This window comes from Macaca mulatta, chromosome 10, assembly GCF_049350105.2.
Source record: "Macaca mulatta isolate MMU2019108-1 chromosome 10, T2T-MMU8v2.0, whole genome shotgun sequence".
Classification (NCBI taxonomy): domain Eukaryota; kingdom Metazoa; phylum Chordata; class Mammalia; order Primates; family Cercopithecidae; genus Macaca; species Macaca mulatta.
The window spans coordinates 67,484,613-67,509,700 of NC_133415.1; the positions used below are offsets into that span (position 1 = coordinate 67,484,613).

The 25,088-nt window shown below is 38.9% G+C and overlaps 1 protein-coding gene across 25 annotated transcripts in view; it reads left to right on the forward strand.

Moving 5' to 3' along the window:
• KIF16B (kinesin family member 16B) overlaps positions 1-25,088 on the forward strand; it is a 314,850-nt gene that overhangs the window by 54,324 nt on the left and 235,438 nt on the right. For 15 of the 25 annotated variants that reach the window (XM_015149502.3, XM_001086226.5, XM_077951179.1 and 12 more), the window contains 8 exons: positions 4,136-4,252; positions 6,847-6,944; positions 8,254-8,363; positions 11,682-11,824; positions 13,598-13,766; positions 13,935-14,066; positions 15,273-15,448; positions 22,010-22,075. In XM_015149502.3, the coding sequence (XP_015004988.3) occupies positions 4,136-4,252; positions 6,847-6,944; positions 8,254-8,363; positions 11,682-11,824; positions 13,598-13,766; positions 13,935-14,066; positions 15,273-15,448; positions 22,010-22,075 (1,011 nt within the window). Of the gene's footprint in view, positions 1-4,135; positions 4,253-4,912; positions 5,030-6,846; positions 6,945-8,253; positions 8,364-11,681; positions 11,825-13,597; positions 13,767-13,934; positions 14,067-15,272; positions 15,449-22,009; positions 22,076-25,088 lie in introns of all 25 variants that reach the window. The other 10 variants (XM_077951170.1, XM_077951172.1, XM_077951175.1 and 7 more) reach the window with 1 other exon arrangement.

Here is a 25,088-nt window from a genome sequence, read left to right on the forward strand (position 1 = left end):
GCTGCAGACCAAAGCTGTTCCTATTTGGCCATCTTGCCAGCCACCAAAAGTACTTGTTTCTTGCAGCTTGAAATGTGTCCATGCACCAGAATCATCAGTACTGCCTGGGAACTTGTTAGAAATGTGAAATCTCAGGAGCTATTCCAAGACCTACTGAATTAGATCTGAATTGTTTTTAGCAAGATCCCCAGTTCTCTGTGTGCACCTTAACATTTGAGAAATGTAGTCTGTTTGTAAATGGTTTGTGGAGGAAGTTGGCTTTCTGAGACAGTGTAAATGTTAAAGTTGGAGGACTGGAGCGACTGTATCCAGAAGATACTGAATCAAACATCTGGGAAAAACAGGAGCTGGGTGCAGCGTTGCGCACTTGTAGTCCCAGCTACTTGGGGAGCTGAGGCGGGAGGATTGCTTGAGGCCAGGACAAGTCCAGCCTGGGCAACATAGCGAGACCCTGTCTCTTAAAAAATTAGGAAAAAGTAGGAAGGAATAGCAGTGATGAGAATGGGAGCCTCACAGAGAGAGGTGGTGCCTGGTCTGAAAGAAGGCCTGGGAGAGGAAAGATAAACTGATGTTGGTGAAATTCTATTGGTGTCAGAAACTCTGCTTGGTGTTCATATGTTCTATCTTGTTTAATCCTCACAGGAATCAAATGTGTTAAATTTTAACTCTACTTTTCTTTGTTGAAGAGATTCAGTAAGCTTAAGGAACTTGCTCAGGTTTGTAGACCTAATTGACTTTTAATAGTAGCAGAGTTGGACCATGGGGCTGTTGTATAGGGTGCTGGAGATGCCACTGGAAGGTCTTAAGGATGTGAATGAGAAGGAGTGGTGTGTTCTCGATGACAGATGGATCAGGCACAGGAAATGGCTGACAGGTCGCATCCCTGCTATAAATAGGGGAAGATGCGAGTGTAGCATGGTGTGTGTGGGGTGTGTGTGTGTCTGTGTGTGTGTGTGTGTGTGATTTGAATGTAAAGGCATATTTAGAAAATATATCGTGTCTACTACTATAGTTCAAGTTTCCCTTAACCTTGAACAAATACCAAGTAAGATGACCATTAATATTTTTTCTCCCAAATTAATTTTAGAATTAGAAAATCAATGAGCAGCTTAAATCTACAGTTATGTGAATTAAAGACGATTAAACAAGGTCTGCTTTTCTTAATGGTTCTTCAAAACTCCAAAGGGAGGCTTTGATCTCACACAAGCTGTTCCTTAATTCAACCCAGGAGAAACTTGAAACCTAACATTTCCCAGTTGACATGCCCGATGAGCGCGTCTTTGTTTTAACAGTGCCCTCTTGTGGGCAGTTCCCCTCAAGTGAGGCCCCAGTGATGCCTTGGATTACTCAGGAAATCAGCTTTCAAGTCTGTGCTCTGACAGGCAGCAAGGTGGGTTTCAGGCAACCAGGCCAGCCAGGTTCTGATGCCAGCAGGGAAGAGCGGTTGTCAGTCTCATAAAGCAGGCCCTCCTTCCTACCTTGGTTGTGGGGGCGGTGCTTGGTGCATCCTCTGTGGGAGCTGTGAGGGGGGTATCTCGATTTCCTTGCCAAGACCCCTGGAGAGATGAAGGCAGTGCCGGCTGCTTTTCCAGGTCATGGCACCAAATTTGGGTGGGTTTTTCGAGACCCACTGAGAGTGAGGCTGAGACTGAGCCAGCCCAGGGTCTCTGCGCCTCCAGACCTGGATTTTCTAGACCCCTTTGCAGTCATGTCTCCCCGAAACCAAACCCCGCTGATCCACTGAATTGGAAAACCGCCTGTGTTAACTTTCTGGGCAATGAAGTAATAGCAAAGTGGTAGGCATAGATTTTAACCCTAGGAAATAATTTTATTCTGAAAACCTTTGGGTTTGGTTTAAATGTGATACTTTTCATGACTTTGGTTTAGTCCCAGGCCAAACTATGAGAAAAGATCCTTCTTTATTCTTTGAGAAGTGTTTAGATGACTTTTTTCCTTACTAGTGAATTCATAAAAAAATGATATTTGCCTTTTGTGTTTTGTTTAATCTGAGAGAATTGGGGAAATATTTAGTTTTTACTCATATTCCATATACGTTGGTGAAAATGACTCCAACTGGTGGTCTGGAGTCCTGAGTGCCCCTGGGGTTCCTGACTTTTGCTTCTTAAGAGAAGATTGGGGAGGGGCCCTTCAAGGTAGGATTGGGGCCTGGTTGTTGCCTTCGGGGGTGTGGGAAGAGGACACATCACAGTGGTAAGAAAGTCCTGGATGCAGTCCCAGCTCTGGCACTCCCTGGTGTGTGCCCAGTTACCTGGCCTCTCCCCCTTCGGCTTCCTCATCTGAAAAATGGGTCTTGTAACACTACTCAGCCTGTAGTGTTTTGATGAGAATTATACATGAACACACGAAAGGGTTTAGAAAGACTGGAGTAAGTGTGAGCTGCCATTATGGTTGAGACTTGAGTAAGTCGTCAGAATTTGAGAGCAAGATCGAACACTGTCAGCTCTTAAAGCTAAAATGGTTAAGAATTAACTCAGAATGAGTGAGACTGGCAAGTTGTGGAAATGACTCAATTGAAATGACAGTTTGTTGAAATCTTTTACTGATGAGGCTGAGGAAACAAAGTCTGTAGAAGTCAGTGGGAAGATGGATCTGAAGACAGCTGAGGTCCAGTTGGCTGTATTTTCATCTTGTCCTTGGATGACAGGCTGTGTTATCAGCAGGGATGGTTGAGGTGGAGCTGAGATGCAGATGGCCAGGTTTATCGGCCCTGTCTAGGGTGTGGATGTTGTGGCCAGAGGGATGTTGTCTTCATATGTCCACACTGATGTGGGCCGTGTGCACATCCTAATGGGAATCTGGCCTCCACGCAGGGTCCCTGTACTGCCTGCGCTGACTGGCAGATGTGAGTGCTCTAGGTCACTCCTCAAATGTTGCCATGCTTTGAAATCACATAGGGAGTTTAGAAGAATGGATTCCTAGGTTCACACTCCCTTAGATTCATACTTAATTGGGCTGCGTTACCGGCCTGGCCGTTGGACTTTTCCAGGCTTCCCAAGCGGTTGTAATGTGCTGCAAAGTTTGGGACCTGCTGCTCTTGGTTTGGCAGTAGCTGGTGATGACTCTTTGGTCAGTCCTTCTGGGTCCCATGAGTTGGCTGATGAGGTGTCAGTCGTAGACTGAATGCTCTTGTAGGGATGCTGAGGCCCCACTTTGGACGGTGGTGACACCACAGAGGAGCCCTTCACCTGAAGCTGAGTGAGCTTCCCTTTTGGCATCTCCTCAGCGGCTGTTGTGCCTACCTTTTGAAGCAGGGAGATGCTTTATCTGCCCTCAGTGTGCTGGGCTGAGGGGACAGGAGACTACATGAAAGCTTTTGTTGTCTCTTTCCAGCTGGCTATAACTAAGAAGATTTTGAACCTTGATTTCCTTCATTTACCAAATCAGTTGTCTGGGTGAAGCATTTGTACTTCACCTCCTTTCACTATCCAAATTGTAATTATGTGGAATGTTGGACGTGGACTCAGGCCATTGTAGGTGTGACCCCCACCCTGGCCCCACACAGCTTGTCCCCCTGCCTTTTCCATCCTGGGCAAATGTCCAAATAGGAAAAAGCACCTGGACACTGACATGGGGGAGCCCAGCCACCCGAGCTTCATCTGCACCCACCCATCACTCAGCTCCATGAGCACCTCCAGAGGTTGATTTTGATGAGTAGCTGGACCCTTAAAATGAAGGCATTGATTTGGCTTGGTTTGGGCAGGAATTTCTGTCTGCTGTGACCTTCAGGTTTTGAATATTTTGTTTCTGGAAGCTCTGATAGAATGAATAGCTTTATATATTTATATAATTGTGAATGGCTAATCATGATGCTTTAAAATAGTCTTTGCTTCTAAACATGATTGTCACTTTGCCTTGTTTACATTTTTATACTTCAGGATATTTTTTGGTAAACTTAAGTAGGAAAGAGGATGGGGCTGCTTTTTGTTTGCTTAAAAAGTTTATTTATGATTGAAAACTGTGGTATATACATATGTTGTTGTAACTGCAGTGATTTATTTATATGGTCTAATCCTTAAGAGCTGAAAGTATCATTCAAGAACATTGTCAACACTGAAGGGGCTTTTATTAAAATCTATGCTAATTGTATCTTTTGTGTGTTCTTTTTGGCTTTCAGGTTTTCAAAACCCTCGGCACAGACGTCGTGAAGTCTGCATTTGAAGGTTATAATGCTTGTGTCTTTGCATATGGGCAGACTGGATCTGGAAAGTCATACACTATGATGGGAAATTCTGTACGTTGTTTATACTGTGTGGGAAGGAAATTTCTCATTATCTTTCTCTGCACTGGTAGAATGATCTCTTTTATCTATTTGGTCTGTACTAACTTTTCATGTTCTGATTATTCTTTAGTAATAAGATAAAACTCAGTAATAAGTTGGACTAAATTTCCTTTGAGAGATTTTAAATTAGAAATAATTTTAAGTATATAAGCATGAATAATGGATGCAAGTCCCTGTTCATTTTCTGTTTTTAAAGGCCTTATAATCTTATCAAAAAAGTGTGTTGGGCCCATAAGTAATTTATTCTTCTTTTCTGCCAACACAATGTTTGAATAAAATTACTGAAGTCTGTTCTTTTTAAAATTATTCAAAACATTTTTCCCCAAGTAAAATGTAAAAAAAATTCTAACTCTTTGATAGAAAGGTACTACATAAATCCTGAAAATACATTAAAAAGTTAGAATTATATAGTTTATATAGAGTTTACATATTTATAAACACACCGTATGCAGTTTTATAAGCTATGTAAGTTAACTGATATTAATGTTATACTTGCCCCAAAATACAGAGGAGTAAAAACTAGGAATTATTGCAAGAACTTTCTTGTTCTGTGTTTTCTCCAGATTTAGATCATTCTTCTGTTTTCTCTTTTTTTTTTTTTTTTTTTTTGAGATGGAGTCTCACTCTGTCGCCCAGGCTGGAGTGCAGTGGTGCGATCTCGGCTCATTGCAAGCTCTGCCTCCTGGTTTCAAGCGATTCTCCTGCCTCAGCCTCCCAAATAGATTACAGGTGCGCATCATCACGCCTGGCTAATTTTGTATTTTTAGTAGAGATGGGGTTTCACCATGTTGGCCAGGCTGGTCTTGAGCTCCTGACCTTAGATGATCCACCCGCCTTGGCCTCCCAAAGTGCTGGGATTACAGGCGTGAGCCACTGTGCCTGGCCTGTATTTTTTTTTTTTTTCTTATTTCTTAATGAAAGCTCTGTTCATTGCCTGCCAAACCTGTGGCATGGTCGAGATGTAGAGACACTAGTGGAAGATAATTGAGGGTTTCCTGCTGGCAGACGTGTGATATCTTTAATGCTGAAGGTTTGGAGGTTCATGGAAGTCATGTGTTAGAAAACAGAACTTTCCAGAATAAATTATTTCAGGACACGTAACCTCACTGCTTACATCCAGGCTTTTCCTTTACACAAGAAGTCAGTCAGTGTTGTTCGGCAAGTTCTCAATCTGAAAAGGGAAGAACAAATGAGAGGAACAAACAGCTAATTTCGAGAGTTTCACATTTCCTTTTATCATTACTTCTCAGTTCCTCCTTTCCTACTGTATCTTTGGAAAAAAAAGTAAACTTCTAAAAGTGAAATTTGTATGTTGATTCCCTAGTAACTATTTTATATAAGTCAAATATTTATAAAGCACTCACAGATTACAAGTGTTTTTCTCTGATCTTACAGTTGAGTGCTGCTTGGGTATCCTTCATTTTAAAGTAAGAACCAAAAATATGATGTAAGACTTATTTTTCCTTGTTAAGAATTAGTACTGATTTAATGGTACAAAGAAAAAACAATCTCTGAACACAGTCATGCCGTCTTTTAGTTTTTGGGCATGGGGGTTGAGTGAAGGTAGGGAGGGAGCGTGACAAGAAAGCGTTGATGCTCTGCCTTGATTTCCTAGCAAGATCATTTTGACTGATTTTTACTATATTCTGAGGTTCATCAGCTTTTTAAGGCTGACTGAAACATAAATATTAATGAATGTTACACCCACATTGTATAAATAATATGGTGTATTAAAATTTTCCATCGAGGAAGGCTATGGTAGGGGTTAGCTATCAAAGTAGGGACATAGCATGTGGTGTTTTTTTTTTTTTTTTCAAACGGATTTTTGCTCTTGTTGCCTAGGCTGGAATGCAATGGCGCAACCTCCGCCTCCCAGGTTCAAGCGATTCTCCTGCCTCAGCCTACCCAGTAGCTGGGATTACAGGCATGTGCCACCACACCTGGCTAATATTTGTATTTTTAGTAGAGACAAGGTTTCATCATGTTGGCCAGGCTGGTCTCGAACTCCTGATCTCACGTGATCCACCCGCCTCGGCCTCCCAAAGTGCTGGGATTAAAGGCTGAGCCACTGCACCCGGCAAGCATGGATTTTAATGTGGTCTTGTTACCTAAGTTTTTAGGACAATTATTAACTGCCATGGGGATTACTAAGTTTTTCTTGTTTGTTTGGTTTTTTTTTTTTTGCCTGGTGTGTATTTCACCTACCTTGGTCATTTGAGCATATATTTTTAACATTTATTGTACAGTTATAGACTGTCTTATTTAAATGTTAGAGATTAAGTTTCCTTGTTCGTAAGCCATGATTTAACTAACAACTGATGACCATATATTATCAGAGTCCCAGCATGTATAAATCAGAAGCCTCAGTCATCTCATTTCATAGAGTAGAAAGCAGCCCTGGAGGGGGTATATGGCGTGGGCCGTGGTAGGCCAGGGGTTGGCATACAGGCCACTTGAGTCTAAGTTCGCACCAGCAAATTGCAGATTCAATCATCAGTTGCTTTTATTTTGAGTGACAGCTGTGACATTAGTCCTTCCCATTGCAGGGAGATTCTGGCTTAATACCTCGGATCTGTGAAGGGCTCTTCAGTCGGATAAATGAAACCACCAGATGGGATGAAGCTTCTTTTCGAACTGAAGTCAGGTAGGGCCTGTGGCCTGAGTAACCGAGTGTGAGCTTTATTAGAGTCAGTGCTGGTTGGCTTGCATTTAGGTGCTGGAAATGGATAAGGTCTTTAGATTCCTAAAGAAAAAGTCTTCCCTTTTCCCCTCCTGTGATCATGGTTTGGGGATAAAGCTTAAAACACATAAGTTTTTAGTGATTTTCTTGGGTATAGTTTGGATAAGGATTTGGGAGCTGGTAGAAATAACAGCTTGGTCAGAAACTAATGTGGGATGTTCATCTCAAATGGAGTGAGCTGCTGACTTTTAAGTGTATGCCCAATTACTTGCCTCATTCTTTTAGCTTAGTAAGGTTTATATTATTCTTTATCTTGGCTGGATCGCTATAAATCTAACCTATGAGTAAATCTGAGTGGTTGAGGTGCTTTTTCCTCCTTGAAATTAAACCTGTGAGGGGAGCCAGTCTCTTTGGTAGTTTCAAGGGCAGACACAGATATGGCAATGTAGGGTTTTTACACCTACTTGACTGCTGTGTGGTCTTGGACAAGTTATTTGAATCACACTAAACCTCCCTTGCCTAACCTATAAAATGAGGATAGTAGTGGTACTTATCTCTGTGTATTGTAGGAATTCAATGAAATAATCCATGTCTAGTGCTTAGCATGGTACAGTAAGTCCTTACTTAATGTCACTTCCTTTTTTTTTTTTGAGATGGAGTCTCACTCTGTCGCCCAGGCTGGAGTACAGTGGCATGCTCTTGGCTCATTGCAACCTCCACCTCCCAGGTTCAAGTGATTCTCCTGCCTCAGCCTCCCAAGTAGCTGGGATTACAGGCATCTATTACCACACCTGGCTAATTTTTGTATTTTTAGTAGGGATGGGGTTTCACCATGTTGGTCAGGCTGGTCTCGAACTTCTGACCTCAAGTGATCCATCTGCCTTGGCCTCCCAAACTGTTAGGATTACAGGCGTGAGCCACCACCCCTGACCTAATGTCATTTCTTGATACATTCTTAGAAATCTTGACTTTAAGTGAAACAACATTTAATGAAACCAGTTCTTTTTCTTATCAACATTATAGCAACACGATGTTGAAGGAAGCAGTGTTATTTGAGGACCCACTGTATGTCCTTTCTCTTAAAGTTGCACTTTCCAAGAACCTGTCAATGACCTTAAGTGAGGACTCATCGTACCTGATACATAGTCACCACTTGTAAATAGTAACTGCTGCTGTTGCCATTTATGTTAGCAGGTTGCTGCTGTTATGTGTTGTTACTGATGTTAATGTCTGAAATCATTTTTCTGAATTCAATTTTATTTAAAATTTTTAGTTACTTAGAAATTTATAACGAACGTGTGAGAGATCTACTTCGGCGGAAGTCATCTAAAACCTTCAATTTGAGAGTCCGTGAGCATCCCAAAGAAGGCCCTTATGTTGAGGGTAAGAGTAGATATTTCACAGCCATATTCGTTTTGCGATCTATGTAAAAATAACACTTTCAAAGAAAAAATGCAGCATAATGGTGAGCTTTTAAAAATTTATTTAATTTTAATTTTGGAATTTTGTTAGAGTAAGAATGACATGAACTGTCACTACATGATGTTCAGTTAGTGAATTTCTACTTCACTGGCCATTTGCTGATTTTATAAGGCTTACCAATAGATTTCCTCTGTTTTTAAGAAATCTCTGGAATTTTCTTTTCCAAATGTAAGGTAAGCTAAGCAAACCTGCAATCTGTCTCTCTAAATGGCACTGCATTTTTGCAGTGTATCTTTACTGACCCTAATGGTGATATATGACAATAAAGATATTCTGAACCTCTTGCCTCTTAGGAAGTGTGTTTGGAGGATTTCCTCTGTGGGTTTCGGCATCTATGTTGTGATACACTAGTCGTGGCACAGTCAGTTGTGAGGAATAACACAAGCAATGATGAGTACAGAATTGGCCTTTGCTAATTATTTAAGAATCGGCTGGATTTAAAACTGTCCTCTTAATGAAGCTGATCTTACCTCCTCTGTATAAGGCAACTTAGAATGGCTGGCCTGCAGGAATCACACGTAGAGACATGCTTTCATGTTCTTCATTTGTGTCTCTGTGGATGCAGGACAGAACTGGGCACAGGTTTAAAGTTCTTCCTGGTTTTGGTTGCCTTCTTTTACTGGGAGATACAACAGGTCTGTATTCTTTTTTTTTTTTTTTCTTTTGGGACGAAGTCTCACTCTGTCGCCCAGGCTGGAGTGCAGTGGTGTGATCTCGGCTCACTACAAGCTCCACCCGCTGAGTTCAAGCACTTCTCTGCCTCAGCCTCCTGAGTAGCTGGGATTACAGGCGTCTGCCACTGTAGCTGGCTAATTTTTGTATTTTTGGTAGAGACAGTGTTTCACCATCTTGGCCAGGCTGGTCTTGAACTCCTGACCTCGTGATCCACCCGCCTTGGCCTCCCAAAGTACTGGGATTACAGGCATGAGCCACCATGCCCGGCCCATCTGTATTTTAATAAATTTCCACTTAAACTTTTGCCTTGTATGCCCAAAGCAAAGCAAGGTGTGCCAGTATGTAGTTGTTCTATGGGCATGTGGTATAGCTATTACTGTTAAGAGTTTTTAGCCTAACTCATGCCTTCATGTTTTCTGACAAGTGTCTTATCACATGTTAAAACATATAAAACTGATGGATGAAGAGACAGAATAACAAAACAGGGCAAACATCCAGAATCTGACCTAGATACTTAGGAGAATTTAGTTTATAATCAATGTGCTATTCAAACCTTAGGGAAATTATTGGAGGGATTATTAAGCTGTCTAGGAGGAGAAAAAAGTAAATTGGTACCATAACTCAGTTTTACACCAGGATAAATGGTAACTAGACCGAAGATTTAAGTGTAAAAATATTAAATAATAAAATAACTATAAAAATCCGTGAGTTAATTGTTTTTTCCAGAAACCTGGAGGAAAGAAGGCTTTTAAAAACCTAACTTAAAACTCAGAAACCGTAAAATAAACAATGTTAAATTAGAAATGGTTAAACAAAGAATAGCAAAATAAAACATCATGCTTGACAGAAACACTGTAAGCAAAGTAAAAAGCTTAATTACAAAATAGGAAAAATATTTTGAATTCAAGTTTTAGACAAAGGACTTATTTTTCTACTATATAAAGAACTCCTATAAATCAGTAAGGACAGATTCAACAACCAAGTAGAAAAATGAACAAAGAATATGTATGACTAGGCTGTTCATAGAAATGGAAATACAGATGATTTTTAAATGCAGGAAGGAATGCTTAGCCTCACTCATACTAAGAGAAAAACAAAATAAAAATACTTGGAGGTAACATTTGTCACCCATCTTTGGCAGATGTAAATAATCCTGATAAGACAGTATTGTGGAGGGTGCTGGGAGACAAGCACTCTTATACCTTGCTACTGCTGGGTGTAAATTGCCCTATATGGAGAACAATTTTGCAATTGTTATCAAAATTTTAACTGTCTAGAAATTCCACCTTTAAGAATTTATTCTGTATAAACATTGACAGGCATTTGAAAAGACTTATGTGCAAGACTATTTGTAGCAGCATTACTTATAATTGGAAACAAAATATGAACAACTTCTGTAGTCTCCATGGTTAAATTGGTCATGGTACATGCATATGATTCAATCCCCTGCAGCCATAAAAATGAATGAGGAAACACCTTAACTGATATAGAATGTTCTTTAATGTATTATTCCATTTAAAAGCAGGGTGCAAACGAATGCTTATGGTATGCTACCATTTGTATGTAAGGGGGAAAGATAGTTCTAGATAAATATGATTGCTTGTATATGTATAGGTTATTTCTAGAAGGGTATGTAACGTTTGGTTCCCTGACAGAAGGGGAAGTGGGGAGCTATAGCATAGGGACAGGGACCCTTTACACAGTGTAAGTGTGTAGCCTTTGACTTTAGAACCATATGAATGTTCCAGAAAAGTTAATGAAACAATGTTTTTAAACGATTTAAAAAATGCCATTGGGTTTTGCATGGAGGCAGTGCTTTTTCATTTTTCTTCTATGTGCTATGACTAATGTTAATGAGGTTGATGATAATATAATAGCTAACCTTTATCGTAAATACCTTATGTCAGAGGCCCCTAACTCCTGGGCTGCAGACTGGTACTGATCCATATCCTATTAGGAAGTGGGCTGCACAGTAGGAGGTGAACAGCCAGGGAGCGAGCATTGCTACCTGAGTTCTGCCTCCTGTCAGATCAGTGGCAGCATTAGATTCTCATAGGAGCACGAACTCTATTCTGAACTGCACGTATGACAGATCTAGGTGGCATGCTCCTAATGAGAATATAACTAATGCCTTATGATCTGAGGTGTGGAACAAGTTCATCCTGAATCTGTTCCCCCTACCCCTCATCCGTGGAAAAATGACCTTCCATGAAACTGATCTCAGGTGCCGAAAAAGTTGGGGACCGTGGCCTTATGTGGTAGGTACACATGATCACGTGAGGTAACTGAGGCACAGTGAGGTGAAGCAGCTTGTCTATAACTATGTAAGGCCACAGCTAGTAAGCAGCAGAGCTGGGATTCGACCCCAGCCACCCAGCTCCCAGGTCTGTGTTACATACCACCGCCCTAGAGAGACAAGTGAGGTCTTCAGACAGGTCAGCAGATTTTGGAGTTGTGTATTATTTCATAGAGGGCAATTTTGTATTCCATTTTCTATAAGGGGGATTTCTTCACCCCTTCCATTTTTTTTTTTTTTTTTTTCAGATTTATCCAAACATTTAGTACAGAATTATGCTGACGTAGAAGAACTTATGGATGCGGGTAATATCAACCGGACCACCGCAGCGACTGGGATGAACGACGTCAGCAGCAGGTCTCATGCCATCTTCACCATCAAGTTCACTCAGGTAAGGGCAGCTGCAGGCCCGGCTGGCTCCATCCCTGAGGTCTTTACTTGCTGATTAGCACCAGCTGAGGACCGATCATTGTTGAACCAGGAGCAGCAGCAGGTAAAGGTGACTGACTGTCATTTTCTTGTTAATTAGAGTTGAACATGTGCTGTGTGCTGAGTTTCTCTGTGGTTACAATCACAGTAATTTGAAATATCCTGATGTGTACCCTTAAGAAATACTTAGCAGGCTTCCACCCTGTTCTAGACATAAAACAACTTGCTCTGTGCCTAATTAAGCAAAAGTTTTCATTGTTGCAAACTCTGTGGGATATAATGGATTGTGAGTCAGACCAGCTGGAAGCCAAGGTGAGTAGCTCAGTGCAGTGCATTACCCATTACCGCTCCATGGCACTCACCTTGCCGTGTTGATTATGATTATTAGAGTGATATTAAAGGGCAGCGAATATTTATAAGTACTAATGTAAGAATTCATTATGATCAAGAGGTTGAGAGCATCTTGAACATCTGTGGAAATTATTGAGGGTAAATATTTTAACACTGAGGCCAGTAGAATAGATGAATGCAAAAATGAAGTGTCCTGTCAGGGTCTAAGTGTATGCTAGGAACTTGGGGATGTCCTCATGTGCGTTAACAGTTGGACACATCAGATACAAAGAGGCAGCATTTTATTAATGAGGGAGATCAAAGAGCAAGAAAATGAATTGTCTAAGGCCAGTCAGAACAACTTGCCTTAAATTCTCCATATCTTAATCTTCTGTTAGACCTTTCCTTTTGATTTACTCAAGTTGATTGGTTTTTCTCCTGCTTTCTGGTTAGTGCCTGATTAGCATATGACCATCTCTAATTTTTTTTATTTTTTATTTTGACACGTGATTTCACTCTGTTGCCCAGGCTAGAGTACAGTGTTGTGATCATGGCTCACTGCAGTCTCAACCTTCTGGGCTCAAACGATCTCCCACCTCAGCTTTCCAGGGAGCTGGGACTACAGGTGCACAACATCACGCCCAGCTAATTTTTTTTTTTAAGTTTTTTCTAGAGATGATGTCTCACTATGTTGCCGAGGCTGGTCTTGAACTCCTAGGCTCAAGCGATCCTCCCACCTTGGCCTCCCAAAGTGCTGGGATCACAGGTATAAGCTGCTGGGCCTGGCCACCATCTCTCATTTCTAATAGGTTTATATTTCTATAAAAATATGGTAATTTGGGGGGCATTTTGGTTCAAAATGTAACACATAGATCAGAAGTCTTTGTGAACATAAAATTTTGGTAGAATTCAGAAGCAAGGAATATAGTATTTAAGATTTGACATTGAAAAAATAATCTGTGCAACAAGATGTTTTAACATCCGATAATGGTTGAATGTTCTTTTCTGTACTTGTCTATGTTGATCATATTTTGGAAAGCTTTTGTTCTTGGAAGGCTGGGATTCTAGATGAGAATAAAAGTTATTGTTTGTTTACTTACATTTCTCTGCTGAGTGCCACTCAGTGCCTAATTTTCTGTTCTTTCCACAGCCTGATTCAGCAGGGCTTTGTTGAGAATGGAAAGATTCTTCAGAAAGTTTAAGAATCATATACAGTAACTTCTGTTGCACTGGATTAAATGTGAGAAGTTTCTATAATCAGTATGAAGGTCAATAAAACAACAAAACTGAAAGATAGTTGCCCTGAGAGATCTCAGTGAGGAGTGGAAAATAATTAGAATTTGTATCATCAGCAACATCAGGGCCCTTTGCACCTCTTCAATTTTACTTTTTTATTTTACTACAGGCTAAATTTGATTCTGAAATGCCATGTGAAACCGTCAGTAAGATCCACTTGGTTGATCTTGCCGGAAGTGAGCGTGCAGATGCCACTGGAGCCACCGGGGTTAGGCTAAAGGAAGGGGGAAATATTAACAAGTCCCTCGTGACTCTGGGGAACGTCATTTCTGCCTTAGGTATGCTTACGCCTGGCTCCCGCCTCCTCTTTTTCCCCCTCTTTTTCCTCATGTGTAACATTTGTGTTGCAAACTGAGGTAATATCTTCAAGGTTTTATGAAGCAAAAGTAGAGGAAAAAAAATTTCACTAATTGTCCTTTTTCCCCTTTTTTTCTTCCTTTTCATAGCCGATTTATCTCAGGATGCCACAAACACTCTTGCAAAGAAGAAGCCAGTTTTTGTGCCTTACAGGGATTCTGTGTTGACTTGGTTGTTAAAAGATAGCCTTGGAGGAAACTCTAAAACTATCATGATTGCCAGTAAGTGTTTTAAGTTACTTTTCTGAGCATACAATATTTTCTGTGAATTAACTGTAAATATTTAACTTTAAAGTGTCTTATTAGGAAATAGCACCTTTTACATCTTAAAAAAGTAATGGTTTTTCTATCTTGAAGAAAATCACCTTCTGTGATCCTGCTATGACTCAGTCTATAGTATCATCATTAGCTGTTATATCACCTTGCCATATTTTGGAAGCTGTGATAACATGCAGGAAGACTTTTCAGCTTTTCTTTGCTTAAAGTATAAGGTAGAAACTTAACTCATAGGAGAAAAATCATAGGAACAGAAAGTAAAAATAACCCAACTTTGTTTTTTTATTTAAGGCAGTAAATGTGGAATTTCAAAGTAAGAATTGGGAGGGGAAAAAAAGCCCAATGCATAAAACAAGTAGTGATAACAGTAATATGCTTTATGTCTGTATTTCAGCCAATAGCTGAAAGAAGCAGAATAGAGAACAAATGTAGAAAGGGGAGATAATTGCTTGGGAGAAGTCAGGACTTGTTTCCTTTCTGACTCTACTTTCCCTTCCCTCTTCCTCTCTTTCCTCTTCCCTTCCCCTCTTCCTCTCTTTCCTCTTCCCTTCTCCTCTCTTCATGCCCTTCCCATGCCTCATGCCCTTTGCTAACTGTGGAGCCACAGGATTTACCCTGGATTGTACACCCACATGCATTTGTATTGTCACCTCAGCCTTAAAGTTGAGTGGTGGTGGTGGAGGTGGGTAAGATTAACCAAGCTTTAAGAAGAGAATGGATTGATTTGTGACCCTTTTCAAAACATCATATTCTGTTTTTTTTTTTTTTTTTTCCAGATGGTAGACTTTGCCAGAACTTTTAAAAGTATTTGAATTCCTACTTAATGTTGAGATGACAAATAGTCTTTAAACCACCTTCTTACATTTTCAGCAGGGAAAATACCTAACTATAGGGGAATGTCTCATATCTCATTTTAGACTTGGTTAGGTGGTTGATTCTAGATTTGAGAAGAGCAAAATGATACTTTATTTTGTATTGTGAACACTCTTTCCTAGAAATGTTAGATAATTTTTCATATTCATTACTGTGGCAATGAATATTTAGTCTGTCCAATGACCTGGGGTTAATCTGACTTTTAAATTACAAACCAACTTTGTGCTAAATGAAATATGGAGTGCTGGGTAAATTATTTTTTGAATACATTCTTCACAGCCATTTCACCTGCTGATGTCAATTATGGAGAAACCCTAAGTACTCTTCGCTATGCAAATAGAGCCAAAAACATCATCAACAAGCCTACCATTAATGAGGATGCCAACGTCAAACTTATCCGTGAGCTGCGAGCTGAAATAGCCAGACTGAAAACGCTGCTTGCTCAAGGGAATCAGGTTGGGTTTTTCTGAGATTTATGGATAATTTTCTTTGAGTAATGGCATCTATTTCTAGATCTTAATGAGACAATTTTCTCACTCATGCTATTGATTTGAGTAAATAAGTGCTAAGTAAAGCTTTGAATGAGTTAGCCAGTCCCTCGTTTACATCAACCTCTTGTTGGCCTTTGCATTCATTATGGGCCCAGTGTGTAAGATTTTATCCACTAAATATGAAATGATTAACTATCTAATAGTTGTCAATTATGGATGGAAATGTAGTATGCAATAGGATTAATGGCATAATCTCTTGAAGTGGAAAGAGATTGATATGCTTAGAGTAGTATTTAAAATTTCACCCATGCATTTTATGACTTTAAAATGTGTTTTAACAGAGTAAAAGACTTGTTTGAACACCTTTCTGAATGCCTGTGTCATATCACCTATTAGAGAGGTGGTTCTGGTGGCCTAGCAGTGACACGTGTATTACACCTGTGACCTGGCTGAAAGGCTGTCCCTGGGCCCTCGCTTGATTGTTGAAATAGTCTGATTTTAGGATCTGTTGGGATTCTAGTAAAGATTCCTTGTCTTGTGATTTTCTCAGTAAGCGTCCTGATAGTCTGCACGGTGTATGTACAGAGTTACATTCTGTGATGAATGGTGGAAGTGAAGTTCTGGTAGGCTTAGCTATTGCCGTGAAGAAAGGCAACCCTTGAAAGAAAATGATGGATAACTTTTTTAAATGTTGAAATGTTGACGTTAGACTGGAGTTGTCCTGCTTCCTTAACTCATGAATGGATGTCTTAAGTATATCGTGAAAAGAAATGCTTTTCTTGAGTGCAAAGTGGTCGCTCTTGGAGCAGTGCTTTCCACATGGGATTATGTGGCACTTGAAGCTCTTGGCATCCCATAAATGTTTTGAAAATACTGATGGGATGAAAACCTCACTGAATTTCCTGTGTCCTGAAATGTACCTGGCAGTTCTTTCCCACAAGATGGTGGACAGCAGTTGAATAGGAATTGTTCATTGTGCTTAAAAATATCTCCATATGCATTTTACTCTATAGTGTGGAGCCTCCCTTGTGTGAAAGAAGTTGTCAGAATGAAGAGTCCAGCTCCATGTGATGAGGCCCTTATAACATGAACCACAATAGTCGTTTTTGTTTATACACCTTGTTATTAGAATCTTTTTCTTTTCTTTACCTGTCGAGTTGGAGTCTCACTCTGTTGCCCGGGCTAGAGTACAGTGATGCAATCACGGCTCACTGCAACCTCCACCTCCCAGGTTCAAGTAATTCTCATGCCTCAGCCTCCCGAGTACCTGGGAGGTGCCTGCCACCATGCCTGGCTAATTTTTTTGTATTTTTGGTAGAGATGGGGTTTCACCATGTGGGCCAGTCTGGTCTGAAACTCCCGACCTCAAGTGATCTGCCCACCTTGGCCTCCCAAAGTGCTGGGATTACAGGTGTGAGCCACCATGTCCGGCCTGGAATCTTTTTCAATGTTTTTAAAACATTGTTTATATAAAGTAAGAATTTAATGATGATTTGATTGGATCACTCAAATTACTATATGTGAAGGAAAGTATTTGGAAAATTCTAGGTGCAGTTTCTTGTGCTTAACCTTTTGTTAGGTTAAAAGAATGAAGGGAAAAAATACTAAGTTTTTTAAACTAAACTGAGGAAATCATTGGAAGAAACCTTATATAGATCAAAAACCTTTAATTTATTAAAACTTTACATTTTCTCTGTAAAAAATGCCTTCAGAGATACTGGTATGTCATATAGTTACCTTATATTTTGTAGTCTTTTTTCCTTTTCCTTTTATGACCTATTACCACTGCTGTATTTAAGGGAGTATTTTTGTTGCTGTAATTTTGGGGGTGAGGATATAAAAGGCAGTTAAGTCTATTTCAGAACACATTGCAAATAAAATTTTTAATATACAATATATTACAAGAAAAATGTGAATCCAATTTAAAATAATTTATCATGCTATGAAGCTATGAATTGTTTTGAGACAATATAGGCTTATCCTAAATTAATTAAATTTATGAAGCTTAATAAAAACAGCAGGTGTTCTTAAATGTCCATTAAACATCTCTGTATACATTTTTCTGGGAGTATTGCTCTATTACTAGACTATTCTATCCCAGGTACTGCTGTGGTTCATTGAGAATGTTATTCAAATCTGAGTTCTATTTCTAGGCTTATTTTTTTAAGCACAGCTAAATAAAAATCAACTTCTGCTTTTAATAATTTTCTGTCTTTGCCATTGCAAAAAGTCGTGTGCATCAGAGTTTTTAAAGCACCATTTTAGTAAAGTAAAAGGTTTTGACATGTGTTTGATTCTTCTACTATGTAGATCTAGATATGTAGATATATATATCTACATATATCCTTTATTGAAGTATTATTCCCAAAAATTGCACGTTATATGTGTGTAGTTCACTGAGTTTTCATAAGCTAAATTCACCCATCTAACCTGCTTCTACCTTAAGAGACAGAGTACAGTACCAGTATCCTTGAAGCCCCCCTTAATCCTTCTTTTCAGGAACTACTCCCCTTTCTCTCAAGGGTAGCCACGCTCCTGACCTCTACAGCCTTTGTTAGTTTTTATTTTTGCCTGTGTTTGTTCTCTATATAAATGAAATCATGAAAAATATTCACTCTTTTGATCTCACTTCTTTCAGTCAACATTATGTTTGTGAGAGTCACCCATGTTGTTGCTTGTAGTAGTGGATCCATTTATTCTCTCTGCTAAGTTGTCTTCCATCATGCAAATATATTCCAGCTCATTTGTCCATTGTACTTTAGATGGGCATTTGGGGGGTTTCCTATTTCGGGCTGTTAGTGCTTTGTAGACTTTCCTCTAGGTGTTTTTAGTGAACATATAGATACATTTCTGTTAGATTTATGTCTACAAGTGGCATTGGTGAGTCAGAAGAAGTATATATGTTCAGTTTTAGTAGATATTGCCAAGCAATTTTCTAAAAGTAGATGTGCCAGTTAATAGACCACCATCAGTGTATAAAAGTGCTGGTTCAGTTCTTAGTATTGCAACACTTGGTATTGTCCAGTTTTCATTGTAACCATCCTAATGGATATATACCAGAATCGTAGAATAATTTTACTTTGTACTTCTCAGGCTATTGATAAAGTTGAATATTTGAATATCTTTTTTTTAAGTGTTCTCTTTTATTATATTTAAACATATTTTCAGATATTTCTACATTTAATTTGGCAGAGAGAAAATGTCTCTTGACTCCCTCATCTCTCTTGAATGTATCTGGAGACAACAAGTAAATCAAACAGTATAGAAATGAAAAACACAACCAAAGGTGGGAAGCAAAGAGGATGATGGGAAAGGGAAGATGAAAGTAGAATGAATTACTCACTTTTGTAGCTGAGGTTAGAGATAAATTTTAAATAATAAAAGTATCATTATGTGTAAACTTTAAAGAAGACACATCTCAGATACCGTCACAAAGTAAAAATTATATGGTGTTTGTAAGAATGGACAAAGGGCTACCAGTGAATTCAAGAGGAAAGAAAGTGGTGCAGAAACAGCATTGTGTGAGCTTAAAAAAGAGCACTTTATCATGGCAAAGGGTGAGCTCACAACTAAATCAGACATGATGCCAACTTCCATAAGTGAAAGAAACAGCACAACTGTTGGAAATAGCAGGAGACAGAGCCACGCACATTTGTCGCAGAAAACTTTAACTCTTCCTTCTCATTCTGGAAAGCTCACATAGACAAAAGTAAGAACATAGCATATTTACATAACATAATGAAAATTTGCTCTAATCAATACAGACCAGGGAAAAGATTGCTGTTCATGCAACAGAAGACTACCTTCTTTGTTAGGAAAAGGAGTTCTGTGAAAACATAAGGCAACATCACAACACAGCAGGAAAGGGAGCAAAGGATGTGAACACAATCCATAGAAATAAAGAGTTTCAAATATTTTCTGTACATATGAAAGTATGTTCAACGTCATTGAAATACAATAAATACAGATTTTAAGAATAGTGAAATGAGTATATATATACATGTTCATGGGTACATCAACCAGTGGACCTTAGATTTATGTATTTGGCTGTGTGTAAATGATACCTCAAAGTTCTTTAAAAGCAGGATGTCCTTTTCACCTGTTGGGCAAAGAACAAAATTGACTATACAGTGTATTGACGAGGGTGTGAGGCAAGGGCTGCCTGTATACGTTGTTGGTAGAAATGCTATTACTCCACTTGTGTAATAGTGTGTTTGAGGTAGTGTTACTTTTGATTTAACAGCATACGAACTTAATCTGAGTATTATTTGATTAGAAACATTTTTCTTCTAAAGATACACCTTGTAAATAATAATTTAATTGAAAATGGTACTTTTACCAATGATTTCTTTTAAAAGGCTTTAGGAAGGTGGTTCTTTACATGTGCTTAAAAATAATGTTTCTTAAGGGGTGCTGGTCATGAGTCTTTCTACTTCTGTTCAGTCACTGATTATCTACTGACTTGATGATGTGGCAGAAATGTTTCAGCTTTGATTATCAATAAAAGTCTCAACAATGGATTCTGTAAAATTACCCACGTTATAAAGGACTTTCTAATTGTTTTGAAAATTGTCAACCATATATAAACAATGCAGTAATACTAACATCTGCCGCTTTCATGTCTTCAGTGAAAAATATTTATTAAGTACCATCTGTGTGCAAGACAACACGTTAGATGCAATGATGCATTGTAGTAACGTGCTAACAAAGCTCCCTTTTCTTCACTGAGGATGGATTTGACCTTGGGTTAACTTTCTGGCTTCATTCTATGCAAACCAGATAAAAGTGGGGTGACACCTGTCTAATTAGGCAACATCCCTAATGACGAAAATGATGCCTACCTGGTGAATTACATCTGGATTAGGATGAATTACATATATACTGTTAATATCAGCTGAGAAGCCACAGCTCTGGGTTTCCTGGAGGGCAGTGACTCTTGTAACAGGGTGTGCCCCTTGTGGGGCCCCTGGAGGATGTGCCTGTGGTATTGTTGAAAGAGATGCTGGGTTCTGTGGGCATGGGCTTCTAACCAGGGTGGGTCCCGCCGATGCCCATGTGAATCTCGACCCCTCACATGTGAATGGTTACTCAGGAAGGCCAAAGACAATAGCTCTGGGACATCTCTGAGGACTACTGCATAGACTGTCACGAGGACCTTGCCCACCAAGATGAACGCCTGTGCTCCCTTCCGGCCAGCTCTGCTTTCATTCAGTACACACATGCCAGGTGTGGCCCATGGTAGTCTTCATAGTTTGAACATTTAATGGTGCCGAAGAAGACAGCCTTGTGGGTATTTTTGTTTTATGAGAAATTGAAAAGTAAATAGTCATTAAAAAAAATGCTACAGTCTCTGGGGAGGACAACTTGGCAATTGTAAAAAATAAAAACTACCCATATAGATGACTCACAAATTCTTCTTCTAGGAATTTATTCTATTGATAGATTCTATTCTGTTTATTCATACATACTGTAGGCAGTGGGCATAAGGATAGTTCTCCTGAAAGATTAAGAAAACCACATTTATGTTAATGGGAGAGCACTAACGTGAATCATAAAAATCTATACAATGGAATATTGTATAACGAAATTGGAATTGTTAAAAAGAGTGAAGCAGTTTTTTATTTTTACTGAATTTTCTCTAAGATATATTGGTGAGTTAAAAAGGCAATATCCAGAATAGTGTTTTTATGCCACTTACATTTAAAAACACAACAAAAACATGCTTGCATATGACTAGAGTAACTGTAAGTTTACACAACCAAATTGGGAAAAAGTGATTGCCTGCATATAGGGTAGGAGGGATACTCTCTTTCTTTTTTCTTCCAAGGGATATCTTAGACCATGAGAAAAGGAGGCAGAATAGGAAGCACAGTGTCCCTGCCACTGAGGTCAGGGGACTTACATGTTACGAGTGCAGTTTAAGCCCCAGCCTGATTCCGTTTCCCTCTCATGTCTCTGTCTGCTTATCCTGCTCGGTTTTAAACTGATTTTGGTATTTATCATTCTCATATCAATCTTTACACTTCTTCGACAGGGATAAGGAAGTGGATACAGAGATTGTCGTGTAGCCACGCCATATGGGGTATACCATCAGCAGTGAAAATAAATGCATCTCATTTTCATATATCAGCAAGGACAAATCTCAGAAGCCTGTGGTTGAGCAAGACCTAGGCATCGTCCCTTTTGAATGTTGTACTCTGTACATATTAAAAAAGGCGAATCCTTAAGATCTAGGGATTTAGATTGTGTTTGATTTTGGTAAAATGTCAGTATGTTACATCTTTCGCTTTGCTGATTTGTATTGCAAATGTAGGTTTACTGGGATGTCATGGTTTTGAATATTATGAGAGATGTATCCCATGGAGTAAAGACTTGGTGATATTCAACACTTTTTGGCAGGGTGTAGGATGTTACTTTTTACTCTTAATAGTTTCTGTGAAATTTTGGATAATTTTCTATATTCAGGGAAAAACCTAGATTATTGCTGTTTATTAATTGCTGATTTCTTTTTGGTTTATATTGTAGATTGCCCTTTTAGACTCCCCCACAGCTTTAAGTATGGAGGAAAAACTTCAGCAGAATGAAGCAAGAGTAAGTGATACTTTGACTTATATTTTTAAATCATAACTTTTACTATAATTTTAAGTGCATGCTTTTTTAGGACTTGCCGTTTGAGATGCCTTCTTTTTCTTTATTGCACTTAGCCTCCCTCCCTCGTTGGTGATCATTTTTAAAGAAGCACAATAGCTGACATTGTATGTATTGCAGCCCATTCTCTGCGGTTTAATAAATGGGATTTGTCTGGCACATGATGTTTAGTTAAATGGACATGCAGATCCTTCAAAGCAGTGAGGCTGCTTGGGTCATCAGAGTTGACTGGAGTCCCTGTTTGTGGGAGTCTGTGTTCAACATTTATGAAACAGTAGTCTTCCCCTTGGGCTCAACAATGACCATCCTTTAGCTTTTTGTTGTTTCCAATGGGAAGAGTGGGGCTTGAGGAATCTCTGATTACTCTAGTTAGGTGCTTAGTTTCTGTGAAGCTAGATGAGGTTTGAGATGGGAGAGACTGGCAGTGAGTAACCAAAGAGAGAAGAGATCTGGAGCTGTTATGGGCTAAAGCCAGTGTGTGTGCCCATGCCTTTGAAAAGCCAGTTTTATGACTGACCTGGTTCTATGCTTTTTTTTGTTTTTTTTTTAAACTTCTCTGAAAAGAGAAACAGACATTAGAACAATTTTTGGAGTCGATTTTCTTCATGGTGCTGAATGGCTAAAACAGATTGAAAAAGAAAATTGGATTCTGTTGGTAAAAGCTTTTTCAAGAATACACAATATGGAAGATAAAAATTGGAGTGTAGTTAGGAACTTGTTGACATGTTTAGGATAATTATGCTGATTAATATCCTGATAATAGCATTAGTAAAACATTAATTTTGTAATCCCTATTTTTAAATGAAATTTTATATATTAATGCTTCAAATTCTAATTTTGAGTGCTATGATTTAAACTATATCTGGATATAGTCTTAAATTGTTTCTTAACAATAGTTTTCGTGAATACCAAATAAGTTAATGAAAACCAATAAACATATTAATTTGGATGTATTATACATGCTGTGACAGAAATGACTGCCTATCTTGTTCCTAACATTTTCTAAATTATCGTCTAGTTTTTTGCTGACCCATTTTAATTGTTTGCAATTTGCTTGGTTATAAATCTCATCACCTGATCCCACTGTTAGAAGTAGTAGCATATGTTTGCATTTTTAAATTAATGTTTTAAATGGATATTATTTCATTTAAATACAACAGTAAAATAAATCCAAGGCATACTTACTTTTTCTAAGCTAAAATTGTTTGAATTCAAACAGGATTGATTTGCTCACATTTCTTCAATGAGAAACCTATCTGTTGGTGAAATGCAGAATCATTTACTGTTGGGTGCTTTGTGTTCTCACATAAATTGCCAGTGGCAGTCTGTTAACCGATGAGTATAAATTAGTAAATTCAATACACCAGTCTTTTCCCCTTCCATAGGGAGAGAAAGCATAAGAATATTCCTTCTCTGAAAGCTTTTTCAAAACAAAAAGCCAGGAGAGCCACATGACTTTTATTGCTATCAGGAGTCTGTAGTGTTGGTATCACTCAAGTAATGAAATGAAGGACTGGAGTGTAGAACTGGTTTAAGATAAATCAGGACAGTCTTACCAAACCAGTGAAAACAAGCAGGCCAGGTGCAGTGGCTCACGCCTGTAATCTCAGCACCTTGGGAGGTTGAGGCAGGAAGATCGCCTGAGCCCAAGAGCTCAAGACCAGCCTGGGCGACATGATGAGACCTACTCTTTACAAAAAATACAAAAATTAGTTGGGCATGGTGGTGTGCACCTGTAGTCCCAGCTACTCAGGAGTCTGAAGTGGAAGGATCACTCTAACCCTGGGAGGTAGAGGCTGTGGTGAGCCGTGATTACGCCACTTCACTCCAACCCAGGCGACAGTGTGAGACCCCATCTCCAAAAAAAACCCCAAAGACAACAACAACAACAACAACAAAACAAGCAAAGCACAGAGTTCGAGAGGCTCTTCCAGTCCTATTTCCTTTGTTTTTCATCAAGAAGGTGATAGATTTTGGCACTAATAACTAGTAAAAGAAGCAACATTATTTTTTTTTAAGTTAACTTAGAATTCCCACAGTCTTATTTGAGATAAATTGAGGACCCCTGAATGATTGACTATAGGTGAATGAGATATATTTTGGTTTCCCTCTTGGATAAACCATCACTGCAGATACTTGTCAATAACTGATGTTTTCTTTCATTAAGTTTGCTGACTTGAATATCCTTTCCAGTTACTATACTTAATGGCATATAGAAAATCACTTTATCTTAGCGGTGAGAGTACAAGCAGATGTATTCTGTGCATTCGTTTTGGCCTGATTAAGTAGGGAAACTTACTGGGGAGACCAGGTAGCTTTAATGGGAGGGTGTCTGCTGCTGGGAATGAGGAGGTGGCAGGAATGATAAAGGTGCTGAAAGGAAAAGGCTTTCTGAAGCTACTCTCTTATAGACCTTGGTCTCTTCCTTCCCACAGAACACATTTTTCATTCATATTTTTCCTGCCTCTCAAGTATCACTTGTTGTTTCCTAATGAATTAATCACTAGGATCATTTAAAAAGTTTTAGGAAACTAACAAAACATTTCCATTAACTTTGAGAAGCAGTTTCCAGCTGTGCTGTGTTCAACAGTTGAGCATGTTTTCTTCCCTAAGTTAGAGCCGACTGGAAAGAAGTGATTTTTATCAAAAGATTTTTGCTTTTACTAAGAGTCAATTAAGGAACCACCTTTTTAAAACAACAACAAAAAAGATAGAATGAGATTTATAAGCCCTATTAATTAGCTACAAAAGCAGATTATCTCCTAAAGGAAAACTACAGCATCCAAGGTGATTTAATCACATCTAATTAGAAAAAAAAATAAATCACTATTTTTTAGGATCTAAAGTATAATCATGAAATATTAACAACTTTAGTGGGACGCTGTCATCCTTAAACTTGGAATTTTGGTTAATAATCTAAGGAAGCTGCTTTTATTGAGTACACCATTGAAAAGGC